Raw genomic sequence first — 22,631 nt, forward strand, 5'->3', positions numbered from 1 at the left:
CGGGGGCGGTGCCGGGGCGGGGGGAGCCGCCGGCCCCTCCCGGGAGGCCGGTCCCTGCATTGCTTTTAAACAGCGCACGGCCCCGTGCTCGGGCTGCCGGGCAAGTGCGAGGGAGGGCGGCCCTGGCAGCAGCGGCACCGGGTCCGGGACTGGCACCGGGTCCGGGACTGGCACCGGGTCCAGGGCTGGCACCGGCCCCGCGATGCCGCCGCTGCCCGCCTGGCTCTGCCTGGCCGCGCTGCTCCTGCCCCTGTCCCTGCCAGCCCCGGGCGCTGCCCGTTCCTGCCCCCGGCCCTGCCGCTGCCCCCGGGCCGGGATCCTGCTCTGCCGGGAGCCCGACACCCTGGGCAGCCTGGCCCCGCTGCTGGGAAGCGGCAGCTTCACCGACGTGTGAGTGGGGCTGGGGGAGGTGAGGCCGGGGGTCGGGGTGATGGAGCTCAGACACCGGGCAGAGGGGCTGGGGGCGATGGGACAGCGCGGTGGAGCTGGGGGTGAAGGAGTTTGGGGATGGGGCTGGGGGTGACAGAGCTCAGGGACCCGGCAGAGGAGCGGGGTGAGGGACGCAGTGATGGAGCTGGCGGTGACAGAGCTCGGAGATGGAGATGATGAGGTTGGGAGTGATTTTGGGGACCAGGCAGAAGGGCTGGGAGTGATGGGGCTGGTGCTGACTGCGGCTGGGGGATGAGAAGATGTGGCTGCGGGGCAGCAGAGCTGAGGGACTGGGCAGTGGGGTGATGGGGATGGAGGTGATGAGCTCGGGGCTGGGATGGAGCAGCGACCACTGGATGGGCTGGGGACGCTGTGGGGAGAGTGCCTGCTTGGTGGGAGGTATTGGGGCTGCAAATACGGGGTGGGGGGCTGCGGCATCCCCCCCAGGGGCTGGGGGCAGCTCTTCTCCCCCTCCTGCGGCGATACCAACCACGGCAACACGCTGAGGGTGCAGCGGGCACCCCGGGCTGGGCAGGGCTGTGGGGAGCCGCTTATCCCCATCCTGTTGGGGCTGTCACTGTGCCCTGGGGCCTGTGGGGTGGCATGCTGGGGGGACACACCCCAAATGTGCTGGTTTGGGGCACCTACTGTGTTCCCACTGCTTCTCCTGCTCCAGGATGTGCGGTGGGGAGACAAGGGCTGAACGAGCAGAGATGAGGAGGGTGCTGGGGGTCGGGGGGACGGGATGCTGCTGGATTCCAAAGTGCCCCAATTCCTGGGGTTTCCCCCCGCCACAGCCCTGCCCGTGCCGCATTGCTGGGGACTGGCTGTGGTGTCTCCGTGCCTCAGTTTCCCCAAGTGCCAGGGGATGCTGCGCCACAGGCGCTGCCAGCTCTTTGTTCGCTGGCTGGTGGGGTGGGGTGGGTGGTGGTGGGGATGGTGGTCCCCGAGAGACCCCCCCCCTCAGCCATCCCGCTGCCCCAGCTGCTCTTATCCCATCCCCACCGGGGTCAGCGGGACCAAAACCTCCTCGGTGTGGATCTGAACCCCAGTTACCCAGCCGCTGTGATTTGGGGTTCACAGGAGCAGCCTGTGGGGTGGGGCAGGAAAAAAACCCTGCACCTGCTCCCAAAAGGGCTTTTCTTCATCTGGAGAAAAGGTGAGGGGACAGTGACAGTGACACCTGCCACCATGGGGTGTGAGGAAAGGTGGGGACCCAAGGGGTGAATGGCGCTGAGACCCAGCAAACTCATCCTGTGGGTGAGACCACGGACTCCAAGTGGTGGCTGAGCCCTGACCCCACACAGCTCGCACTGACCGGGGGCTCAGCACCATCGGGATCACCTGCTGCCATCCCCCGTCCTTCCCAGCTCATCCCAGGGGAAACTGAGGCACGCTGGCTCAGCTCAGCTCATCCTTGTCCCCATGCCCGGCTCTGGGCTGTACTGCGGGCACAGCCTGGGGAGTGGGAGCTGTGTCCTCTCACTCCCCTCTCCCCACGCTTTGCCAACAGCCCCAGGCCTGGGGGGTCCTGAGCTGCTGCCATGACCCCCCCTTTGCCTTCCAGCATCATTGAGAACCAGCAGGCGCTGACGACCTTGACCCGAGCCGACACCAGGATGCTGCGGGACCTCAGGAACCTGTGAGCGCCGCGGGGAGGGGTCCCTGCACAGGGAAATGGGGGGGTCCCTGCACAGGGAAACGGGGGGGAGGGAAGGACTGGTGGAGGGGGGACCCCCACTCCGCTACAAGGAGTCACGGGGGATGCTCCCAGAACGGAGATGCAGGTGCTCAGCCCTTCCCTCCTTCCAGCACCATCTCCAGGTCGGGGCTGCAGCACATCTCTGCCGATGCCTTCCTGGAGACCCCCAGGCTGAGCCACGTGTGAGTCTCCCCTTGCCCATTTCCCCCTCCCCGCGTTCGGGGATCAGCCCCACCCCGTCCCCGCGGCCCCGGGGCAGGGTGGCCGGTCCCCCGCCCGGGCAGGATCGATGGTGTGTCCTGCTGCCCACGGGCACATCAGCCTTTCCCACGCTGGGCTGAGTGGGAAACCATCGATCTGGGTGGGAGTGCAGAGAGCTGGCAGCCCCCCCGGGAGCTGCCCCCTGTCCTGGGGTGCAGGGAGGTGCCCGAAGGGTGGTGGCACGCCTGGCAGAGCTGGTTTTGCTTGGTCACCGTGTGACAGCAGTGCTGCCCCGTGCCACAGGCAGACCCTCAGGGCGCTGCTGGGTGGGAATTTGAGTGGGAAGGGGTGGCTGATGGGGTTTGTCCCAACAGGAATCTCTCCTTCAATGCACTGCAAAGCCTTTCCTGGAAAACCTTCCAACATCTGCCACTGCAAGAGCTGTGAGTGAGGAGGGAGAGGGGGGAGGTGGGTGCAGAGTGTTTCCCACTGGGCATGTCCCCCTGGAGGGACACAGAGGCAGGGACAGAGTTGGGGACACGGGGAGATGTGTCCCCATGGGTGTGGGGACAGGGACAGGGGTGGCACATGGGGCATGTGTGACACAAAGCTAGGGGCACACAGATGCAGCTTTGGCCGACTGCTGGGACATACACAAATGCATGGGGCCCTCTTGAGCCTGTGTTCTCCTCTCTGTTCCCTCTCAGCATCTTGGTGGGAAATCCTTTCAACTGCTCCTGCAGCCTCCGCTGGCTGCAGCTGTGGCAGAACAGCAGCCGAGCTGAACTGGGGAACCAATCTCTGGAGTGCTGGACAGGAAACGTGCTGGTGCCCCTGGGCAGCCAGGTTCTCCACACCTGTGGTACGTGCCTGGGGACAGGTTTGGCTCCTGGGTTGTCCCCTGTCCCTGTGGCTCACCCCTCCTGCCCCTGCAGACCTCCCGACCGTGCACATCGAGCCCCCCGAGGTGGCGCTGCGCCAAGGGGACAGTGCAAACCTCACCTGCCACGTCAGCGCCGACCCACCGGCCACCGCAGACTGGCTGCTCCCCAAGGTGCCACCCGAGCTGCTCGTTGTCACCAAGGCAAGCTCAGCCTCCCTGGGGTATGGCCAGGAACCCCCCCAGCATCCTCTCACTGGTGGGGTGGGCATGGGGGGATGCAGGAGCTGGGCAGGCTCGGGGGGTGTCATCTGCTCATCTCAGCCTGGTGCTTCCTGCAGATCTCAGACTGGGAGATCGTGCTGGAGATCAAGAACGTCTCCTCCAACCTCAACCACAAAGATGTGACGTGCCGGGCAGAGAACGAGGCGGGGCCGGCAGAGGACAGTGTGATGCTCAATGTCACCTGTGAGCAGCCCAGAAGGGGCTGGGGTGGGGGCTGGGTGGGGGGGGGCTGGCTCAGGAACCCACCCAGCTCTGTGTCCCCAGTTCCCCCCGTGATCCTGCTGCTGGAGCAAGCCATAGCCCAGCATTCCTGGTGCATCCCCTTCTCCGTGGACGGCAACCCCGTCCCCAGCATCCACTGGCTCTTCAACGGCACCGCCCTGGTGGAGGGGCTCTACATCCACACCCGCATCGTGGAGATCGAGCACAACTCCACCGTCCTGCACGGCTGCCTGCAGCTCAACCGTCCCACCCACGTCAACAATGGCAACTACACCCTGCTGGTCAGCAACCCCCTGGGCTCGGCCTCCCGCAGCGTCCAGGGCCGCTTCATGGACAACCCCTTCAGCTTCAGCCCTGAGGAGCCCATCCCCGGTGGGTGCCAGCTGGGGGCTGCCTGGGCTCTCTCCTGTCTCACGCAGGAGCTGTGTCACACCTGCTGTGCAGAATGGGCTGTACTGGGCTCTGCCTGCTGTCTGTACAAGCCTTGGTGTGCCTCAGTTTCCCCGGAGATGAGAGGGGGAAGGATGGGGGTACCTAAAGAGTAATGAGTGTTTCTGCTTTCTTTCCCTTTGGGCTGCCCTAGTGTCTCTGTCTCCAGTGGGTGAGTGGCCAGGATTGCTGCCCCAGCCCCCCTAAATTGGGCATTACACCCACACCCCAGGGCTGATCCTGGGGTGTCCAGGGCCTCTTCAGGGGATGGGGACCCCACACTCACCCTACACCTTCTCCCTGCCCCAGGCACCAGGAACAGCTCGCTGGAGGGGCCTGTGGAGACCACAGATGAGCACACGTTTGGGGTGAGGAGATGCTCTGCAGTCTGGGACGGGAGGAGGGTGGGACAAATCCCTGGGGGCAGCAAAACCAGCACCAGGTGGGATGGAGGGGATGAAGGACAGAGTGTCAGTGCCTCAATTTTCCCTGGGGAAACCATCTCGTGGGTTTGCTCCCATCCCACGGGCTGAGAGAGGGGACCTGGTGGGACCTCGACTGATCCCTGTCCTGGCTGCCACCAGGTCTCGGTGGCCGTGGCGCTGGCTGTGTTCGCCTGCCTCTCCCTCTCTGTCATGCTCATCCTGCTCAACAAGTGCGGGCGCCGCTCCAAGTTCGGCATTAACCGTGAGTCCCCCCCCGCCTGGTGACTCGATGTGACACGGGGACAGCCCGGTCCCCACCCCCCTGGGGCAGCCTGGGTTGGGTCACAGGTGTGGGAAGAGGGACTGTGGGTGGGGGGACACCCGTGGAGGGGTGCTGGCTCCCCCGGGAGCGTGGGCAGCAGCTGCTAATTCACTCCTGGAATGGATTCAGCCTCTAAATGGTTTTGATCGGGCTGCCTGGCCCCCAGGGGCAGGACGAGCAGGGGGTTGCTCGGCAGAGCCTGGCACTGGCTGCACAGGCTGGGGGGAGCTGGGGGACCCCCTGATGGCCTTGTCCTTGTCCCCACAAGGCTCAGCAGTGCTGGCCCAAGAGGATGACCTGGCCATGTCGCTGCACTTCATGAACCTGGGCAGCAGCCCCCTTTCCTCGGCCGAGAGCAAGCTGGAGGGGCTGAAGAGCAACTTCATCGAGAACCCCCAGTATTTCTGCAACGCTTGTAAGGGCTGGGGGGCTGTGGTCCCCGAGCATCCCCCCATGCTCATACCCGAGCTGGGGGGCACTGACGGGTGGGGGTCCCCCCAGGCGTGCACCACGTGCAGCGGAGGGACATCGTGCTGAAGTGGGAGCTGGGCGAGGGCGCCTTCGGGAAGGTTTTCTTGGCCGAGTGCTACAACCTCCTCCCAGAGCAGGAGAAGATGCTGGTGGCTGTGAAGGTGAGGAGGGGGACACCGTGGGGGGGGGTGAGGGGGTCTGTGGGGGTGTCGCTGATGCCGTGTCCCGCCCGGCAGGCGCTGAAGGAGGTGACAGAAAGCGCCCGCTTGGATTTCCAGCGCGAAGCCGAGCTGCTGACGGTGCTGCAGCACGAGCACATCGTCAAGTTCTACGGGGTCTGCACCGAGGGCGAGCCCCTCATCATGGTCTTCGAGTACATGAAACACGGCGACCTCAACCGCTTCCTCAGGTGGGACTGGGGGGGGACAGGAGCCCCCCATCTGCTGCTCCATCAGAGCAGCCAGCCTGCTCCCTGCTAATGCAGCCCTCCTTGCAATATTGATTAGATTAGCTGTCTGAGAGGCTTAAATAGAGAGAGATTGGCCATCAGCTGGAATAAGCAGAGACTTTTCGATTGCCCCCCCAGGTATTGCTGCTAGACGGGGGGGGCTGCCAGAGGCATCGCTTTAGTGGCCGCGCGAGGAGCTCTGAGACGTGGCTTTTATGATTATTGTTATGGGAGTTGGCATTAATGGTTCTGCCGAGCAGAGCTCCCCCAGCCCCCGGCCGCGGCCGCCCCGGCCGGGCTGTCAGCCGCGCTCGGCATCAAAGGCACCGAGGGGCTGCGGGCGGGCGGAGCCGCGCTGGCCGCGGGCCGGGCTCGCACGCCTCGCTTCACACATACTGCTGCTTTCACACCCGCCCTGGCGTGCTGTGTTCCACCCTGACACTCTGCCTTCCACCCCTGACACGGTGCTTTCCACCCCTGACACTCTGCCTTCCACCCCTGACACGGTGCTTTCCATCCTGACACTCTGCCTTCCATCCTGACACGCTGCCCTGACATCCTGCCTTCCTCCCTGACACTCTGCTTTCCATCCTGACACTCTCTATTCCATGGGGGACAGCCCTTGTGTGTGTGCCCTCCCCTGTGTGCACACACACATGTGAGCACGTGTGTGCACTCCCTTCCCTGGCACACGTGTCCATGCTTTTCCTTCGTGTGCCTTCCAGTGTGTGTGTGTTCTTGCCCCATGTGCATGCACACACACGCATCCACACCCTTCCCTGCCCTGTGCTGTAATTGTGCTGTGCCTCACACACACGTGCTGTAATTGTGCTGTGCCTGACACACACGTGTTGTAATTGTGCTGTGCCTCACACACGTCTTGTAATTGTGCTGTGCCTGACACACACGTGCTGTAATTGTGCTGTGCCTGACACACGTGTTGTAATTGTGCTGTGCCTGACACACACGTGTTGTAATTGTGCTGTGCCTCACACACGTGCTGTAATTGTGCTGTGCCTGACACACACGTGTTGTAATTGTGCTGTGCCTCACACACACCAGCACCTTCCCCCTTTCTCTAGATTCACCCCTTTCCCCTACCCACACACATCCTGCCCTCCAAGCAGCCCCTCTGCCCCGCAGGTCCCACGGCCCAGATGCCAAGATCCTGGAGCAGGCTCCTGGCCAGCCCCGGGGCCCGCTGGCCCTGGGCCACATGCTGCACATCGCCACGCAGATCGCCTCGGGCATGGTCTACCTCGCCTCCCTCCACTTCGTGCACCGCGACCTGGCCACCCGCAACTGCCTGGTGGGCCACGACCTGGTGGTGAAAATCGGGGATTTTGGCATGTCCAGGGACATCTACAGCACTGACTACTACAGGGTGAGTTGTTCCCTCTCTCCTCTCTGCTCTGTGATGGGCTGGGAGCTCACACTCAATTTTTCCTCGTGGCTGCTGCCTCCCCAACCCTCCTCCGTCCATATTTAACCACAGAATGAGTTGGGCTGGAAACCATCCAGCTCAACCTGCAGGGATGCTTTCCAATAGAACAGGTTGCTTGCTCCAAATCCTGACCTTGAATATCTCCAGGGATGGGGCAGCCACAGCTTCTCTGGGCAACCTGTGCCAGGGCATCACCACCCTCAGAGTAAAAAATATCTTACTTACAACTAACCTGGGCCTCTATTAGCGGGGTCAGGGGTGGGAGAAGGGAAACAGGGGGGTCCCTGCCTTGCTGACAGCCCTGCTGTGGGCAGGTGGGGGGCAGGACCATGCTGCCCATCCGCTGGATGCCTCCTGAGAGCATCCTGTACCGTAAATTCACCACCGAGAGCGATATCTGGAGCTTCGGCGTGGTGCTCTGGGAGATCTTCACCTACGGGAAACAACCCTGGTACCAGCTCTCCAACACTGAGGTGAGCAAGGAGAGGGGGAGGAGGATGGGAAGAGCCCCCCCCGGGGGTGCCCAGAGCGGGGGACCCCATCTCCATCCCTGCTCCTGCAGGCCATCGAGTGCATCACGCAGGGGCGGCAGCTGGAGCGGCCCCGCACGTGTCCCTCCGAGGTTTATGCCATCATGCAGAGCTGCTGGCACCGGGAGCCCCAGCAGCGCCAGCCCATCAAGGAGATCCACAGCCGCCTCCAGACCCTCGTCAAAACACCCCCTGTCTACCTGGACATCCTGGGCTGAGTGGGGACCACACCCACCCTCTGCTCCCTGCTGTTCCCCTGCCCGCCCTGCTGCCCAGGGCCGTCCCACACAGCCCTGGACTGATGCCCCAAGGCAGGAGAAGCCTGAAACCTTACTTATAGTGCAAAATGCCAGCCCACTCCTGGGGGGGCTGGGGGGCTGGGCTGGAGGACTCCCAGGGGTGTAGCCCCCAGTTTGTGGCCCTGCTGTCTGGCTCCTTGGCATTCCCACAGTGCCAGGATGGAGGCTCTTGGCTGATGTGGGTTGGCTCAGGGGGGCAGAGCTGGGAGACCCCAGCACAGGGTCCGTGCCAGTGCAGGAGCTGGGGGGGCTCAGCTCTCCTGGGGGAGTTGGGATGCCCCACGCTCGCCCACTCTGCAGTGAAACCAGTCAATAATAAACTGTATCTCCCCCGCACTGGCCCCTGCGTGCTCCAGGGTGTCAGCTGGGCAGGTGGGATGGGGGGATTTTGGGGAAAAAGAGGGGCTTTTAACATCAGGTAAGCTGCCCTGTGTGGGGGAGAGGAGCTGGAGGGAAGGTGCTGTCCCAGGCATCCCAGGACAATGTGTGCCAGGGATGCTGTGTGCCCAGGAATCTGGGGTACAGGGGTCACACATGCCTGAGAGGCTGAGTTTTGTACCCAGGGACCAGGGCCAGGTGCAGGGATGGTGTCCTCATCCCCAGCCCAGAAAGGGTTTTGGTTGTGCCGTGAGAACCACCTCGAGCAGCGCTCCAGGGATTCTTGTGCCACACCCTGGGAGCCTCCAAGGGCTCCAGGTGGAGGATGGGGCTTTGCAGCACAAAGGCGACACCCATCCCCCCAAAAGAGCGACATCCCCCCTTCCCTGTGTCCTGTCATCGGAACCAGGGGGTTATCACATGCCCTGTAGCATCCACTCCATCATCCTTCCTCGGGCTCTCCAGCCGCCTTGGTAATGGTTGAGACCTGGATTTGACCATAATGGAGCTGAATTGATTTCATCTGGATAATTAGGCAGCACAGGCAGAGCCCTGGCAGCTCCTTTGTTACCCCCTGTGACCCAAGATAAGCAGGAGGAAAGTGGGGTCACAGGGGAAACTGAGGCACGGGACAAGGTGGGGACAGTCAGGGGGTCTGTGGCAGGTGCTGAGGGGCTTGGGGCTGGCACGGCACCTGGCTGTGCCCAGGGGCTGGATGTGGCACGGCAGCTGGAGGAAATGGGAGCTATTGCCAGCACCCTGCAGCTCCCAGGCTCTAATGCATCCCAAAACCCTGCTGGCCCTGGATCTCTTCCGAGGGTCCTGCCCCAGGAAATGGGGAGCTGGCACGGGCAGGGTCCTGCTCTGCTGGAGCTCAGCTTGGCTGGCAGAGCCCCCCACCTGCTTCCTTGGGGTCTCTAATCGCTGCCCAAGCTGATTTATGGCCTTTTTCCCTCTTATCTAATTTGAGGAAGGAACTAGATTACGACCTTGAGCTTTTCCAGCCCCACGCTGGAGATTGCCGCAGACCAATGCCCCAAAAGAGACCGCGTGTAGTGGTGACACCCCCTCCCCAAACAGGGTGGGCTTTCCTGCAGATTCCTTCGTGGCAATGCCTCAATTTCCCTCGTGGGTGTGGCTATGCCTCAGTTTCCCCCCGTAGAGTGGTCAGGGAAGAGTTAAGGTTCACCCCGCCATCGATTTTTTGCCCCCCTCGCTGCTGCCCAAGTTTCTCCATTTCAGCGCTCCGGGGGGAGCGGTAATGGACTCTGGCAATGAGGTAATTAACGGCTCCGCTCCCTGGCGGAGCTGCCGCCCCAGCGGCACCGGGGCTTGGCCCTGCTAACCCGGGTCCATCAGGGATGGGGGGTCCCGAGCTCGATTCTGCTCTTTAGAGGGTCCCACTGCCTCCCAGAAAGCTCCTAAGGGATCCTCTGAGAGGATCAGCCATGTGTTTGGGGTTCCCCTCATTATGGGGTGGATGTTTAGGGGAATGCAGCCGGAGAGATGGGCTCTACACAGCCCCAACCACACCTAAGTGCACTTGGGGGTCTCCATCCTCTCTTGACTCTAAGGGTCCCGCGGGGGCTGCAAAGGCATCTCAGCACTGAAGTACCACTGGAGGGTCCCCGAGCAATATTTCCCCACCGCCCTGGGGACACCTTAAAAAGCGTTGGGGTGGGGGGAGGTCACTTCCCCACCGGATCCTCAGCTCCGGATGTCCCCAACCTGTCCCATCTCCAATATCCTTTGCTATACCGGGACCCCCAAGCCCCCGCTGCCCACGCCTGCTCCGGGAAGCGCCGTTTTTGGTGGCCACAGCTGCGGGGTGGGCTTGATCCTAATGGAGACCCAGGGAGAGGAACGGGGAGGGGGGGCGGGCAGCTGAATCTCCCTGGGATGTGAAAATCGTTGTGAGTGATTAGAGCTGTTCCTGTAACGAGCAGAGCAATTAACGGCGCCTCGGGAGGCCGCTAATGTGTACTGGGGGTGGGGGGCAGCTGGGCAAGGGGGCCCGCGGTGCTGAGCTGCTGGCCGGGGGTCCCGGGCTCGGGGGGACACGCGGTGACACGGGGATCTCGGGATGCGAGGATATGGTCGGGAGTCCATAATTGTGGTCTGGATCCAGGGATGCAGAGGTGGTGCATGGCTGAGAATCCGGGGATATGGGGGTGATGCAAGGCCAGAGACCCCAGGATATGGAGGTGATGTATGGCCAGAGATCCGGGGATGCAGGGGAGCACATGGCCAGGGATCCTGCAGTGGTGGGATGTCCGGGAGGAGGGGTGACTCGTACCTGGGATGTGCCCTGGGGGTCCTGTGTGCCCGGGATGCAGGGGGGGTGGGTACCTGAGATTTGGGGATGCAGGAATGATGAGTCCCTGGGATGCAGGGAGGATGTCTTTCTGCAGTCCCAGGATGTAGGGCTGCTGTGCCTGGAGTGTTGGGGTGCAGGGATGATGTGTGCCCAGGATGCTGGGATGCAGGAACAATGCTGTGCCCGGGATGTTGGGCACCAGCCCCAAGCTCTGCTCTGCTGCCAGCAGCTCCAGTGCCACTCCCTCATACACCATCCCAAAGGAGCCCTGTCCCAGCTTCTGGGTCACTGTGATCTCCTGGAACATCTCCAACTCATCAGGCATGCACACTGTGGGGATCACCCCATCCCCAGCACTGTGACTAACCCCATCTGCATCCCCATCCTCATCTTCATCCCATCCCCATCCTCATCTCCATGTCATCGTCATTCTAGTCCCTGTCCCCAACCCCATCTCCATCCCATTCCCATCCTCATCTTGATCTTCATCCCATTCTCATTCCTATTTCCATCCCATCACCATCCTCCTCCCTGTCCTCATCCCCCATTCTATTCCTATTCCTATTCCTATTCCTATTCCTATTCCTATTCCTATTCCTATTCCTATTCCTATTCCTATTCCTATTCCTATTCCTATTCCCATTCCTACTCTATTCCCATTCCCATTCCCATCTCCATCCCCACCCTCATACTCATTCCCATCCCATCCCATCCCAACCCATCCCATCCCATCCCATCCCACCCCTGTCCCCTCCAGTGTGACCCAACAAAGAAAGGGCTGGGTAGTCCTTTGGGGTGGCCCCTGCCTGTCCCCACATTTCCTGGTCCCACATCCCCTCACCACAGAGCTCCTGCCCCTTGGCAAGGGAATCCCTTCTCTTGTCCCAGCCCTGTGGGACAATTCAGGTCAGGCTCTGCACCCACGGGTGCCACAGAGCCCTCGGGGAGGGGACACCCTGCAGCACCAGGATGTCCCCACAGACCCCTCCCCATGCAGCCCTCTGTGTGAGCACTGCTGCTGTGCCAAAACCCGCTGGTTTCTGGACAGAAGAGACAAAAAAAAAAAAAAAAGAAAAAAAAAAAAAAGAAAAAAATAATTAAGGTTTTTTATTTTTTTGCCTTTTCCGTAGTTGACTCCACGTCCAAACTTCCTGAGAGCAGCTCCAGCCCTCCCTCCGCTTCCGACGGCCGCGCTGCGCCATCCCGGCCAGGCCAGCCCCGTGTCGGGGCCGCCGCGCCCTGACCCTGCCTGTCACCGCGGCCCCGCCAGGTGAGTGCCACTGTCCCCTGCCCGGGGGGACACCCCGGGGCCAGGGCTGCCTCGGACGGGTCGCACCGTCCCCTGCTGGGGGCTGTCGGGTGGGCTTGCTGCAGGTTCCAGGGTGAGGGGACGGTGGGGCGGTGCTGTGACACCCCGCGGTGACCCCAATGCTGACCCTGACTTTGCCCCCGTCCTTTTCGCTGTCCCTGCATTGCACCCGCGCCCCCCTCGCCCTCACCCAGCCCCATCCCTGCGGAGGAAACGCGTCAGACCCCGGGCTGAGGCAGGGGAAGCGCCGGGGGCAGAGATAGCGGCTGTGGGGCGGCCCCAGCCCCGTGTCCCCCGCAGGGAATCACCCTGCACTCACCCCACAAGCTCCTTTCTGCCCCATCACCAGGGGGATGCTTATCCCACCCGGGGGCTCTTAGGGACACCAGTGGGGAGAGGAGCGCTGGGTTTTGGGGTTTCTCTTTCCCGCGGCTGAGCCCCAGAGTGAGGAGCAGATGGGACATGCCGGCACGTTCTGATGGCTCCTTGCTTTTCCTGCCAGCATCTCCCCGTGGTTCCTGTTTTTTCCCGGCAATGCTGGGACCCTCCCCGGTCCCCCCACATTGCTGAGGCTGTGGATGAGTGGGGCACAGGGGAGAGCTTGGGGTTCCCCTGGCTCTACCCCCTCCTCAGCAGTGTCCAAGGGAGGGAATTTTGGCAGCGGATGAGCAATTAATTCCTCACTGCCGGGAGTTGAAGGGAAATGGGGGGAAACTTTCCCACTAACAGTTTTTCCACCCAAAACACCGGATGCTCTGGCCCCAAAACGCAGCGCGGGCTCTGGTGTAGGGGGAGGATGAACCTTTGGGGTGTCCTGTGGCTGGAGCAGCAAGGAAACCCCGCTAAATCCAGCTGTGCTGACCAGGAAACCTCTGTTTCCTCCTTGGCACACGGCAGCCCTGCCCTCAAACACTCATCCCGGTAAACAGCCCGCCCGGCACGGGGGGCTCGGGGGGTCGCCAGCCCTCCCAGCCCTGGCCCCCGGCTGGCAGCGCTCCCAGAGCCGCCCCGGCAGAGCCGGACCCTCTCTGGGTTGAGCAAGAAGTTGATGGATCCAGGAAACACAAGTGGGAATAAACACAGGGCGGGTTGAAGCGGGGCCACGCGGCGCCGTGCCAGGGCTGGAGGCGCCGTGCCGAGCCGCGCCCCGGCACCCTGGCACCCCCGGTCCCCCCTTTGGGATGGGGTCTGGCAGGACAGGTCGGGGGGATGCCCTGATGTGCCCCGGGGTGTCTCAGGATGCTGGGGTGAGGCTGCTGAGCGGCCGTGCCTCAGTTTCCCCTTGGCGCTCGGGGAGCAGCGGGGCTGTTTCTGAGGATGGAGGAATGCAGAGCCAGCCCCGCGGGGAGGTGGGAGCTGGAGCTGGGGCCGGGGGCGGTGGGTGGGGAGCGGGAATGTGCGGGGGCCCAGGGTGAAGCTGTGCTCTCTCCGTGCAGGATGCTGCTGCGGGCCGCGGTGCTGGCGGTGCACGCCGGGCTCCTGGCTGCCCTCCGGCCCGGAGACCCCAATGTCTGCAGCTACTGGGAGAGGTAGGGCTGGGGGGACAGGGGAGGGGGATGGTGACAGCGGTGGGGTGTCCCAGGACCTGCAGTCACCCCACATTTCCCCCCCACCCGCAGCTTCACGGCGCCAGTGAAGGAGTCGTACACCAAACCCCACGTCGTGTCCTCCAGCGAGCCCTGTCCCGGGGGGCTGGGCCTCCCCCTGCCCTGCCCACAGCAGAGGTGGGAGCACCCCAACTCCCCAGAGCCCCTCGGGGACCACAGGGTGTCCCCAGGGCCGTGGGGGGCTGGAGGGGCATGTACCACCCCAGGGTGTCCCCAAGGCTATGAGGGGCTGGAGGGGGACTGTCCCACCCCAGGGTGTCCCCAGGCTCAAGGAGGGACTGTCCCACCCCAGGGTGTCCCCAGGCTAAAGGAGGGAATGTCCCACCCCAGGGTGTCCCCAGGCTCATGGAGGGACAGTCCCACCCCAGGGTGTCCCCAAGGCTATGAGGGGCTAGAGGGGGACTGTCCCACCCCAGGGTGTGACAAGGACACTGAGGGGACCGGAGAGGGGCTGTGCCCAGGGCTGAGGGAGGGACTGGAGGGGGGTTGCCCCAAGGCTGGCGGGGCTGGAGCAGGGCCGTGCCGAGGGCCATGGGGAGCTGGAGGGGGGTTATCCCAGCGCAGGGTGTCCCCGAGGCCGAGGGACAGGACAGTCACTGCCCCCCGTGGTGGCGCAGGGTCGTGTACCGCACCGAGTACCGGCAGGCCGTCCGCACCGACTACCGGCGGCGCTACCAGTGCTGCCAGGGCTACTACGAGAGCCGGGATTCCTGTGTCCGTGAGTGGGGCGGGGGCCGGGGGGCTGTGCGCCACACGGGTGTCCCCAGAGCTCCCTGGGGACGCTCAGTGCTCGGCCGTGTCCCCCCCAGCTCACTGCAGCCACGAGTGTGTCCACGGGCGCTGCGTGGCTCCCGAGCTGTGCCAGTGCGAGCCGGGCTGGCGCGGCCCCAGCTGCTCCAGCGGTGAGGGAGGGGAGCTGGGCACAGCTGGGGCTGGGCAGCCCCTGCCAGGGGGAAAAGGGGCGGTGGGTTTGCCGGGAGAGCTGGGCAGCCGGGGTGGCACAGCAGAGAGGTTAATGGGGGTGGGATGGGATGGGATGGAGTGGGAATGGGGATGGGATGGGATGGGATGGGATGGGATGGGATGGGATGGGATGGGATGGGATGGGATGGGATGGGATGGGATGGGATGGGATGGGATGGAGTGGGAATGGGGATGGGATGGGATGGGATGGGATGGGATGGGATGGGATGGGATGGGATGGGATGGGATGGGATGGGATGGGATGGGATGGGATGGGATGGGATGGGATGGGATGGGATGGAGTGGGAATGGGAATGGGGAGGGATGGGGATGGGATGGGATGGGATGGGATGGGATGGGATGGGATGGGATGGGATGGGATGGGATGGGATGGGATGGGATGGGATGGGATGGGATGGGATGGGATGGGATGGAGTGGGAATGGGGATGGGATGGGATGGGATGGGATGGGATGGGATGGGATGGGATGGGATGGGATGGGATGGGATGGGATGGGATGGATGGAGAGGTGCCAATGACATTGGAATGGGACAGAATGGAATAGGAAGTACCACTGGTCTCCCCCTGCAGAGTGTGACGAGCATTCGTGGGGGCCAGACTGTGGACAGCGCTGCCAGTGCCACCATGGGGCCCCTTGTGACCCCCTGACCGGGCTCTGCTCCTGTCCCCCTGGCTTCACCGACCCCCTGTGCCACCAGCCGTGCCCACCTGGCACCTACGGGCAGGGCTGTCACCTGTCCTGCCCCTGCCACCACCAGGCTCCCTGCAACGCCTCCACTGGCGCCTGCCTCTGCCCAGAGGGGCTGAGCGGCCCCCTGTGAGTAAAGACCCCTCAGTCTGTGCCCCCCCTCCTCTGCCAGCCCCTCTGCTCACCCCTCTCCCCCCACAGCTGCGAGGTGCCCTGCCCTGAGGGGATGTCCTGTGCCACGCCCTGTCCCTGCCAGAACGGGGGCATCTGCCACCCCTCGAGCAGCAGCACCTGCGTCTGCCCGCACGGCTGGATGGTGGGTGAGCTGTGCCCCCCTCCCAGGCTGGGCTCTGCCTCACTTCCCCTGCTCACCCTGGTGCTCCTTTGCAGGGGGACATCTGCTCGGTGCCGTGCCCCCCCGGGCGCTTCGGGCCCGGCTGCCAGGGCGAGTGTCGCTGCCACAACGGGGGCAGCTGTGACCCCCACGGGGGACAGTGCCACTGTGCCCCTGGCTTCACTGGAGAGCAGTGAGGGGGGAGCTGGGCACGGGCTGGGGCAGAGGGAGATGGGGATGGGGGGCTGGGGGACCTGGATTGTGGGGGACTGGAGATATGGAGGGGAATGAGGGGGATGAGGGACTGGGGGAATGGGGATTGGAAGGACAGGGGATGGGGATACAGGGGATTGGAAGGACAGGGGATGGGGATTCAGGGGATTGGAAGGACAGGGGATGGGGATTCAGGGGATTGGAAGGACAGGGGATGGGGGTACAGGGGATTGGAAGGCCAAGGGGATGGGGGTACAGGGGATTGGAAGGACAGGGGATGGGGATACAGAGGATTGGAAGGACAGGGGATGGGGGTACAGGGGATTGGAAGGACAGGGGATGGGGATACAGGGGATTGGAAGGACAGGGGATGGGGATTCAGGGGATTGGAAGGACAGGGGATGGGGATTCAGGGGATTGGAAGGACAGGGGATGGGGGTACAGGGGATTGGAAGGCCAAGGGGATGGGGATACAGGGGATTGGAAGGCCAGGGGATGGGGATACAGGGGATTGGAAGGCCAGGGGATGGGGATACAGGGGATTGGAAGGCCAAGGGGATGGGGATACAGGGGATTGGAAGGACAGGGGGATGGGGGTACAGGGGATTGGAAGGACAGGGGATGGGGATACAGGGGATTGGAAGGCCAAGGGGATGGGGATACACGTGGGAACTTTGGAGTGGGGTTCCATTGTCTGGTAGCAGGTGGAGATGGAGGTTGGACAGGGAGGGGGCATCCAGGGACAGGGTGCAGGGGTGCCACAGATGACAGGGGGATGTGGCACATGGGGACAAGGCCACCACAGCCAGGTCTTCATGCAGGCCAGGCACGCCCAGCTCCCCCAGTCTGAGCTGGGTGGCCTCAGCTTGGGGCTGGGGGGGATCCCAGGAGCCAGCTCAGCTCTCGGTGGGGCTGTGTCACCCTGTGCCCCCCTGCAGGTGCCAGGAGCGGTGCCCAGTGGGGCGCTACGGGCAGGGCTGCCAGGAGAGCTGTGACTGTGCCAACGGGGGGCAGTGCTTCCACGTGGATGGGGGCTGCCTGTGCGAGGCTGGCTTCCAGGGCAGCCGCTGCGAGGAGAGGCACTGCCTGCCCGGCCTCTACGGCCTCCACTGCCAGAGCCGCTGCCTCTGCCACCCCCAGCACAGCCAGAGGTACCAACCCAGCCCAGCCTGGCATCCCTATCCCACCCCAGCATCCCCAGCCCACCCTGGCACCCCAGTTCCACTCCAATATTCACATCCCATCCCACCCCAACATCTCCATCCCACCCTGGCACCCCAATTCTCCAACATCCCCATCCCACCCCAACACCCTCATCCCATCCCAGCACCCCAGTTCCACCCTGGCATCCCCATGCCATCCTGGCACCCCTATCCTACCCTGGCACCCCAATTCTCCAACATCCCCACCCCACCCCAACACCCCCATCCCATCCTGGCACCTCAATTCCACCCCAACACTCCCATCCCATCCCACCCCACCCCAACACCCCCATCCCATCCTGGCACCCCAATTCCACCCCAACATCCCCATCCAGCCCTGGCATCCCCATCCCACCCTGGCACCACAATTCTCCAACATCCCCATCCCACCCTAGCACCCCAATTCCACCCCAGCATCCCCAAATTCCACCCCAGCTTCCCCCATCTCACCCCAACATCCCCATCCTGTCCTGGCATCCCAATTCCACTCCAGCTCCCCAGTCCCTCCCCAATATCCCCATCCCATCCTGGCACTCCAATTCCACCCCAACATCCCCATCCTGGCACACCAATTCCACACCAGCATCCCCATCCCATCCTGGCACCCCAATTCCACCCCAGCATCCCAATTCCACCCCAGTTCCCCCTTCCCACCCAGCTCCTCCCACCATCCTTGCCTTTTCCACCATCCTTATCTTCTCCCATCATCCTCACCTCCCATCCTCATCTCCCTCTGCACCAATCTCATCCTCCTCCCTTCCCCACCTCCCTGTCCCCCTGCACCCTCACCCACCAGCCAGCTATTGGCTGCATTCAACCCCCACCTGGGGCAGGTGCTTTGTGCTCCCCTGTTTGCAAAGCCCCTTTCCCAGCACAGCCAGTGCCCCACACTGGGAGCACTGGGGTTCTGAGCGTGCACCCCCAGCTGCCACCCCATGCTTGGGGAGTGTGTTTGCCTCCCTGGCTGGGCTGGGCTCTACTGCAATGAGAGCTGCCCCCCTGGCTACTTCGGGCCTGGCTGCCTGCAGAGCTGCCTCTGCCTCCATGGGGGGGTCTGTGATGGGACCACTGGCCACTGCCACTGCCCCCCTGGCTACACGGTGAGGGGCTTGGGGTTGACAGGTCTGGGTGGTGCTGGAGGGATATGGGATGGATGGTTTTGGGGGATGGAGGTGTCTGGATGGGCAAACTTGGGGTCTGAGCATCCCTGGGGGAAACTTGGGAGCCTGGCCATCCTCAGGGATGGTTTGGGGGTCTGGTGATCTCTGAGGGTGGTTTCAGGGTCTGGGCATCCTTTGAGGGGATGGGAGCATCCTTAGGGGGCAGCTTGGGGATCTGGGCAACCCTGGGGTTCCTATGGGAGAATGGGAGTTTTGGGGTTGTCCACTTTCCCTGCAGCACCAGGAGAAGGTGGGTGGTCCCCAGACACCTCAGCCCTGGGCAGTCTGTCCTGAATTCTTGGTCCCCACCCCCAGGATGAGCACTGCTCCTCGCTGTGTCCCCCCAACACCTTTGGCATGAACTGCTCGGGGCGCTGCTCCTGCCAGCACGCCCTGGCCTGCTCCCCACTCGATGGCTCCTGCTTCTGCAAGGAAGGTGGGTGCACCCTGGGGTCTGGGGGGTCCCTGTCCCCACACCCACCCCATTATCCCCTCATCCCACAGGCTGGCACGGACCTGACTGCTCAATGCCGTGTCCTGCTGGTTCGTGGGGTCCCAGCTGCAACCGGAGCTGTGACTGTGCCCATGGGGCATCCTGTGACCCCCAGAGCGGGACATGCCACTGCCCCCCGGGCTGGCAGGGCCCCCACTGCCTGCAGCCCTGCCTGGTGAGTCCCCCTGGCTGTGCTGGTGCTCTGGCACTGGGGTTTGGTGCCACCACCCTGCTCTGACTGTCCCCATGCTGCAGAACGGGACGTTTGGGGCGGGCTGTGGGGAGCGCTGTGCCTGCGCCCACGCTGATGGCTGTGACCCGGTGACAGGAGAGTGCCACTGCCTGCCTGGCTGGACAGGTAAAGGGGACACCAGGCCTTGGGGGGACCCCGCTGTGCCCTCAGCCGTGGCTTTCATCCCTCACTGTCCCTGCAGGGCCGCAGTGCAAGCAGGGCTGTCCCCACGGCTCCTGGGGCCGGGGCTGCCTCATGTCCTGCTCCTGCCGCAACGGAGCCTCCTGCTCCCCCCAGGATGGATCCTGCACCTGCACCCCGGGCTTCCGCGGCCCCACCTGCCAGCGCCGTGAGTGGACACCCCCAAAAAAAAAACTCCCAGCCTGATCCTTAAGCCCTGAGCTGAGGCCAGGCTCGTTGCTGTCCCCCCAGCCTGTCCCGCTGGCCGCTACGGCAAACGCTGCTCCCTGAGCTGCTCCTGCGCCAACGGCTCCTCCTGCCACCCCGCCAACGGCTCCTGCCTCTGCACCCCGGGCTGGAGGGGCCCCCGCTGCTCCCAGCGTGAGTGGGGGGCAAGGTGCCCTCGATTCAGATGGGGGGGTCTGGGGGGAGCGAGAGAGAGAACTGCCCGTGGCCACCTGGGTGACTCCTGTGCAGTGCTGGTCTGGGCAGTACAGAGCCATGGAAGCCCCTGTGGCTCTCCGTGGTCCTTGTGGTTGAATGGAACCATAGAGACCCCCCGTGGACCTCTATGGTCCCTGTGGCTGAGTGGAACCATAAGGCCCCTGTGGACCTCCATGGTTCCTGTGGCTCTCCATGGTCCCTGTGGCTGAATGGAGCCATAGAGGTTCCTGTGGCTCTCCATGGTCCCTGTGGCTCTCCATGGTTCCTGTGGCTGGATGGAGCCATAGAGACCCCTGTGGCTCTCCATGGTCCCTGTGGCTGGATGGAGCCATAGAGGCCCCTGTGGCACTTCATGGTCCCTGTGGCTCTCCATGGTCCCTGTGGCTGGATGGAACCTGTATGCAGCTCAGTGCCACCGCTGTGTCCCCAGCCTGCGCCCCCGGGACCTTTGGGCTCCAGTGTGAGCAGCTCTGCCACTGTCCCCACAACGCCACCTGCGACCCCACCAATGGCACCTGTCCCTGTGTCCCAGGCACGGCTGGTCCCCACTGTGAGGCTGGTGAGTGGCACAGCGGGGGCTCCCCGGGTTTCCTCTCCCACCCTGAGGGCTGACACTCCTCCCCACCCCACAGGCAATCCTGACGTGCCCTACACCATCGAGCCAGCCCCCCCTGCAGCCTACAGCCCCCTGGGCATGGTGCTGAGCCTGGTGGCCCTGGTGGTGCTGCTGGTGGCTGTGGTGGTCACAGCCCTGTGCTACCACCACTGGCAGAAGGGGAAGGAGCAGCAGCACCTGGCTGTGGCCTACAGAGCAGGACAGACAGACACCTCTGACTACATGGTGCCAGGTCAGCTCGGGGTGCTGGAGATGGGATGTGCATGGGATGGGGAATGGGATGTGCATGGGATGGGGAATGGGATGTGCATGGGATGGGATGGAGAATGGGATATGCATGGGATGGGGATGGAGAATGGGATATGGATGGGATGGGATGGGATGGGATGGGATGGGATGGGATGGGATGGGATGGGATGGGATGGGATGGGATGGGATGGGATGGGATGGAGAATGGGATGTGCATGGGATGGAGAATGGGATATGCATGGGATGGAGATGGAGAATGGGATATGGATGGGATGGGGATGGAGGATGGGATATGCATGGGATGGAGAATGGGATGTGCATGGGATGGAGAATGGGGTATGCCTGGCACTGGGATGGCCCCAGCCCCGGTGGTCCTCCTGCCCCAGGCTGACTGCTGTCCCTGCAGATGTACCCCCAAACCACCACGCACACTACTACTCCAACCCCAGCTACCACACCCTGTCCCAGTGCCCGCTGCCAGCCCCCGGCCCCCGGACAGAGCCAGCTCCCTCAAGGTACAGCACAGGACAGCACAATGCTGCATGGGGGCACCTCTGCCAGGACCTTTGAGGCCAACCCACCCCCTTTTTGGGCTCCAGGTGCCTGGCAGCCAGCTCTTCCCCAGCATGGAGAGACCTTACAGCCCTGAAGGCAATGCCACGCTGCCTCCTGACTGGAAACACCTCGGGGCACCTGCCCTGGGCCCCAGGGGTAAGGAGGGCAGCTCCAGTGTGGATCCAGAGTGGGGTGGGCACCTGAGTCCCTTCTCTGCTCAGGATCCCCTGGAAGGGGCTGGGATGGGGTGGATGGGTGGAGAACTTTCATGCTGGGGGGGAAGATGGAGCAGAGGGGACCCCAAAGCTGCTCTCTTTACAGGCAGGCAGGTGGACAGGAGCTACACCTACAGCCATGGGCTGAGGAAGTGTGAGAGCAAAGGTAGGAGTGGGGTGGAGAGGGGAGAGACAGAGTATGGGGAAAGGATGGAGATGGGGTGGGGAAGGGATAGGGATGGGGAAGAGAGAATGTGAGCCTGGGGCAGGTGTGGGAAAAGGGTTGGGGATGGAATTGGGATGGGATTGGGATGGGATTGGGATGGGATAGGATGGGATGGGATGGGATGGGATGGGATGGGATGGGATGGGGAACTGACAGAATTGTCTGGGGTGTGGAAGGGACCGGAATGGGCTGGGATGGGGAAGAGGCAGGGGTGGTTTGGGATGGGTTGGAATAGGACTGGATTAGGGTGGGGATGGGGCTGGGACTTGCCTGAGACACAGCCAGACACAGCTGCTCCTTCTCCCCTGTGCTCCCTGCCATGGGGGGATCCCCAATTCCCCCTCCCCCAGAGCACCCCTGGGAGGGGCTGGGGGCCAGCAGCAGCTCCCTGGCCAGCGAGAACCCCTACGCCACCATCAAGGAGCTGCCCCCTGCCATCAGCAAGGCCCACGAGGGCAGCTACATGGAGATGAAATCCCCTGTCCAGAGGGAGATGTCCTACGCTGAGATTGGGCTCCTGGAGGAGCCACCACAAGAGGGTAGGGCTGGGGGTCCCCTGGTGGCCCTGGGCAGGGGGGACACAACCTCAGTGCCAACCCTGGGGGGAGGGACATGACCCTGGTGTGACAGGGGGACATTGGTGATGACTTGCAACCTTCTCTTGTCCCCACAGAGAGTTGTCCTGAAGGCCCCCCTGACAGAGAGCCCCCCAGCCACTACGACTCCCCCAAGAACAGCCACATCCCCTGTCACTACGACGTGCCCCCTGCCCGCCACTACCCGCCGTCCCCTCCGCTGCGCAGGAAGGACCGCTGAGGGACAGACAGAGGGGACAGAGCATCCTGCAGGGACTAGAGCACACCTGCTGCCCCTCAGCAGGGCTCTGCAAGTGGTGAATAAAGGGATTTTGGTGTGGAGTGTTGTCCTGGTTTGAAGGACAGGTAAAGGCAGAAGCTTCTCTTTGAAATGGAGAATGTAAACCCCCCTCCCTCCAAATTATTGTAATTTTTAAATTAAGGGGTTCCCAGGCAAAGATATGGGAATTAGGAATAACAATTCTTTACTAGGAAAATTAAAATAGAAATGCAGTATTACAAAGAACAATCCCAACCCTGACAGTCAGAATCCAAGCTGACACCCGT

General features: G+C 63.3%; 2 protein-coding genes across 2 annotated transcripts; both read left to right on the forward strand.

Annotated features, from left to right (window-relative positions):
* The first annotated feature begins 202 nt into the window (after positions 1–202).
* On the forward strand, positions 203–8,245 carry NTRK1 (neurotrophic receptor tyrosine kinase 1). The gene is made up of 17 exons (XM_056509915.1): positions 203–390; positions 1,997–2,071; positions 2,242–2,313; positions 2,707–2,775; positions 3,040–3,194; positions 3,268–3,416; positions 3,554–3,680; positions 3,762–4,091; positions 4,303–4,320; positions 4,458–4,516; positions 4,733–4,835; positions 5,164–5,310; positions 5,397–5,527; positions 5,603–5,775; positions 6,958–7,198; positions 7,573–7,731; positions 7,821–8,245. Exons 1-17 carry the CDS (start codon positions 203–205, stop codon positions 8,004–8,006), a joined length of 2,382 nt encoding a protein of 793 aa, XP_056365890.1. The 3' UTR covers positions 8,007–8,245.
* A 3,694-nt stretch (positions 8,246–11,939) lies between these two features.
* On the forward strand, positions 11,940–22,404 carry PEAR1 (platelet endothelial aggregation receptor 1). The gene is given in 23 exon segments (XM_056510747.1): positions 11,940–12,052; positions 13,528–13,620; positions 13,711–13,815; positions 14,316–14,416; positions 14,508–14,600; positions 15,253–15,499; positions 15,572–15,686; positions 15,761–15,897; positions 16,856–17,068; positions 18,045–18,219; positions 18,595–18,715; positions 18,784–18,947; positions 19,028–19,130; positions 19,207–19,353; positions 19,437–19,565; positions 20,059–20,187; positions 20,261–20,476; positions 20,900–20,983; positions 20,986–21,008; positions 21,093–21,204; positions 21,370–21,429; positions 21,840–22,028; positions 22,163–22,404. Coding segments are annotated over 22 exon segments (2,898 nt in total). The 5' UTR covers positions 11,940–12,052; position 13,528; the 3' UTR covers positions 22,306–22,404.
* Positions 22,405–22,631: the final 227 nt, after the last annotated feature.

This window comes from Oenanthe melanoleuca, chromosome 25, assembly GCF_029582105.1.
Source record: "Oenanthe melanoleuca isolate GR-GAL-2019-014 chromosome 25, OMel1.0, whole genome shotgun sequence".
In the NCBI taxonomy this organism is placed as follows: domain Eukaryota; kingdom Metazoa; phylum Chordata; class Aves; order Passeriformes; family Muscicapidae; genus Oenanthe; species Oenanthe melanoleuca.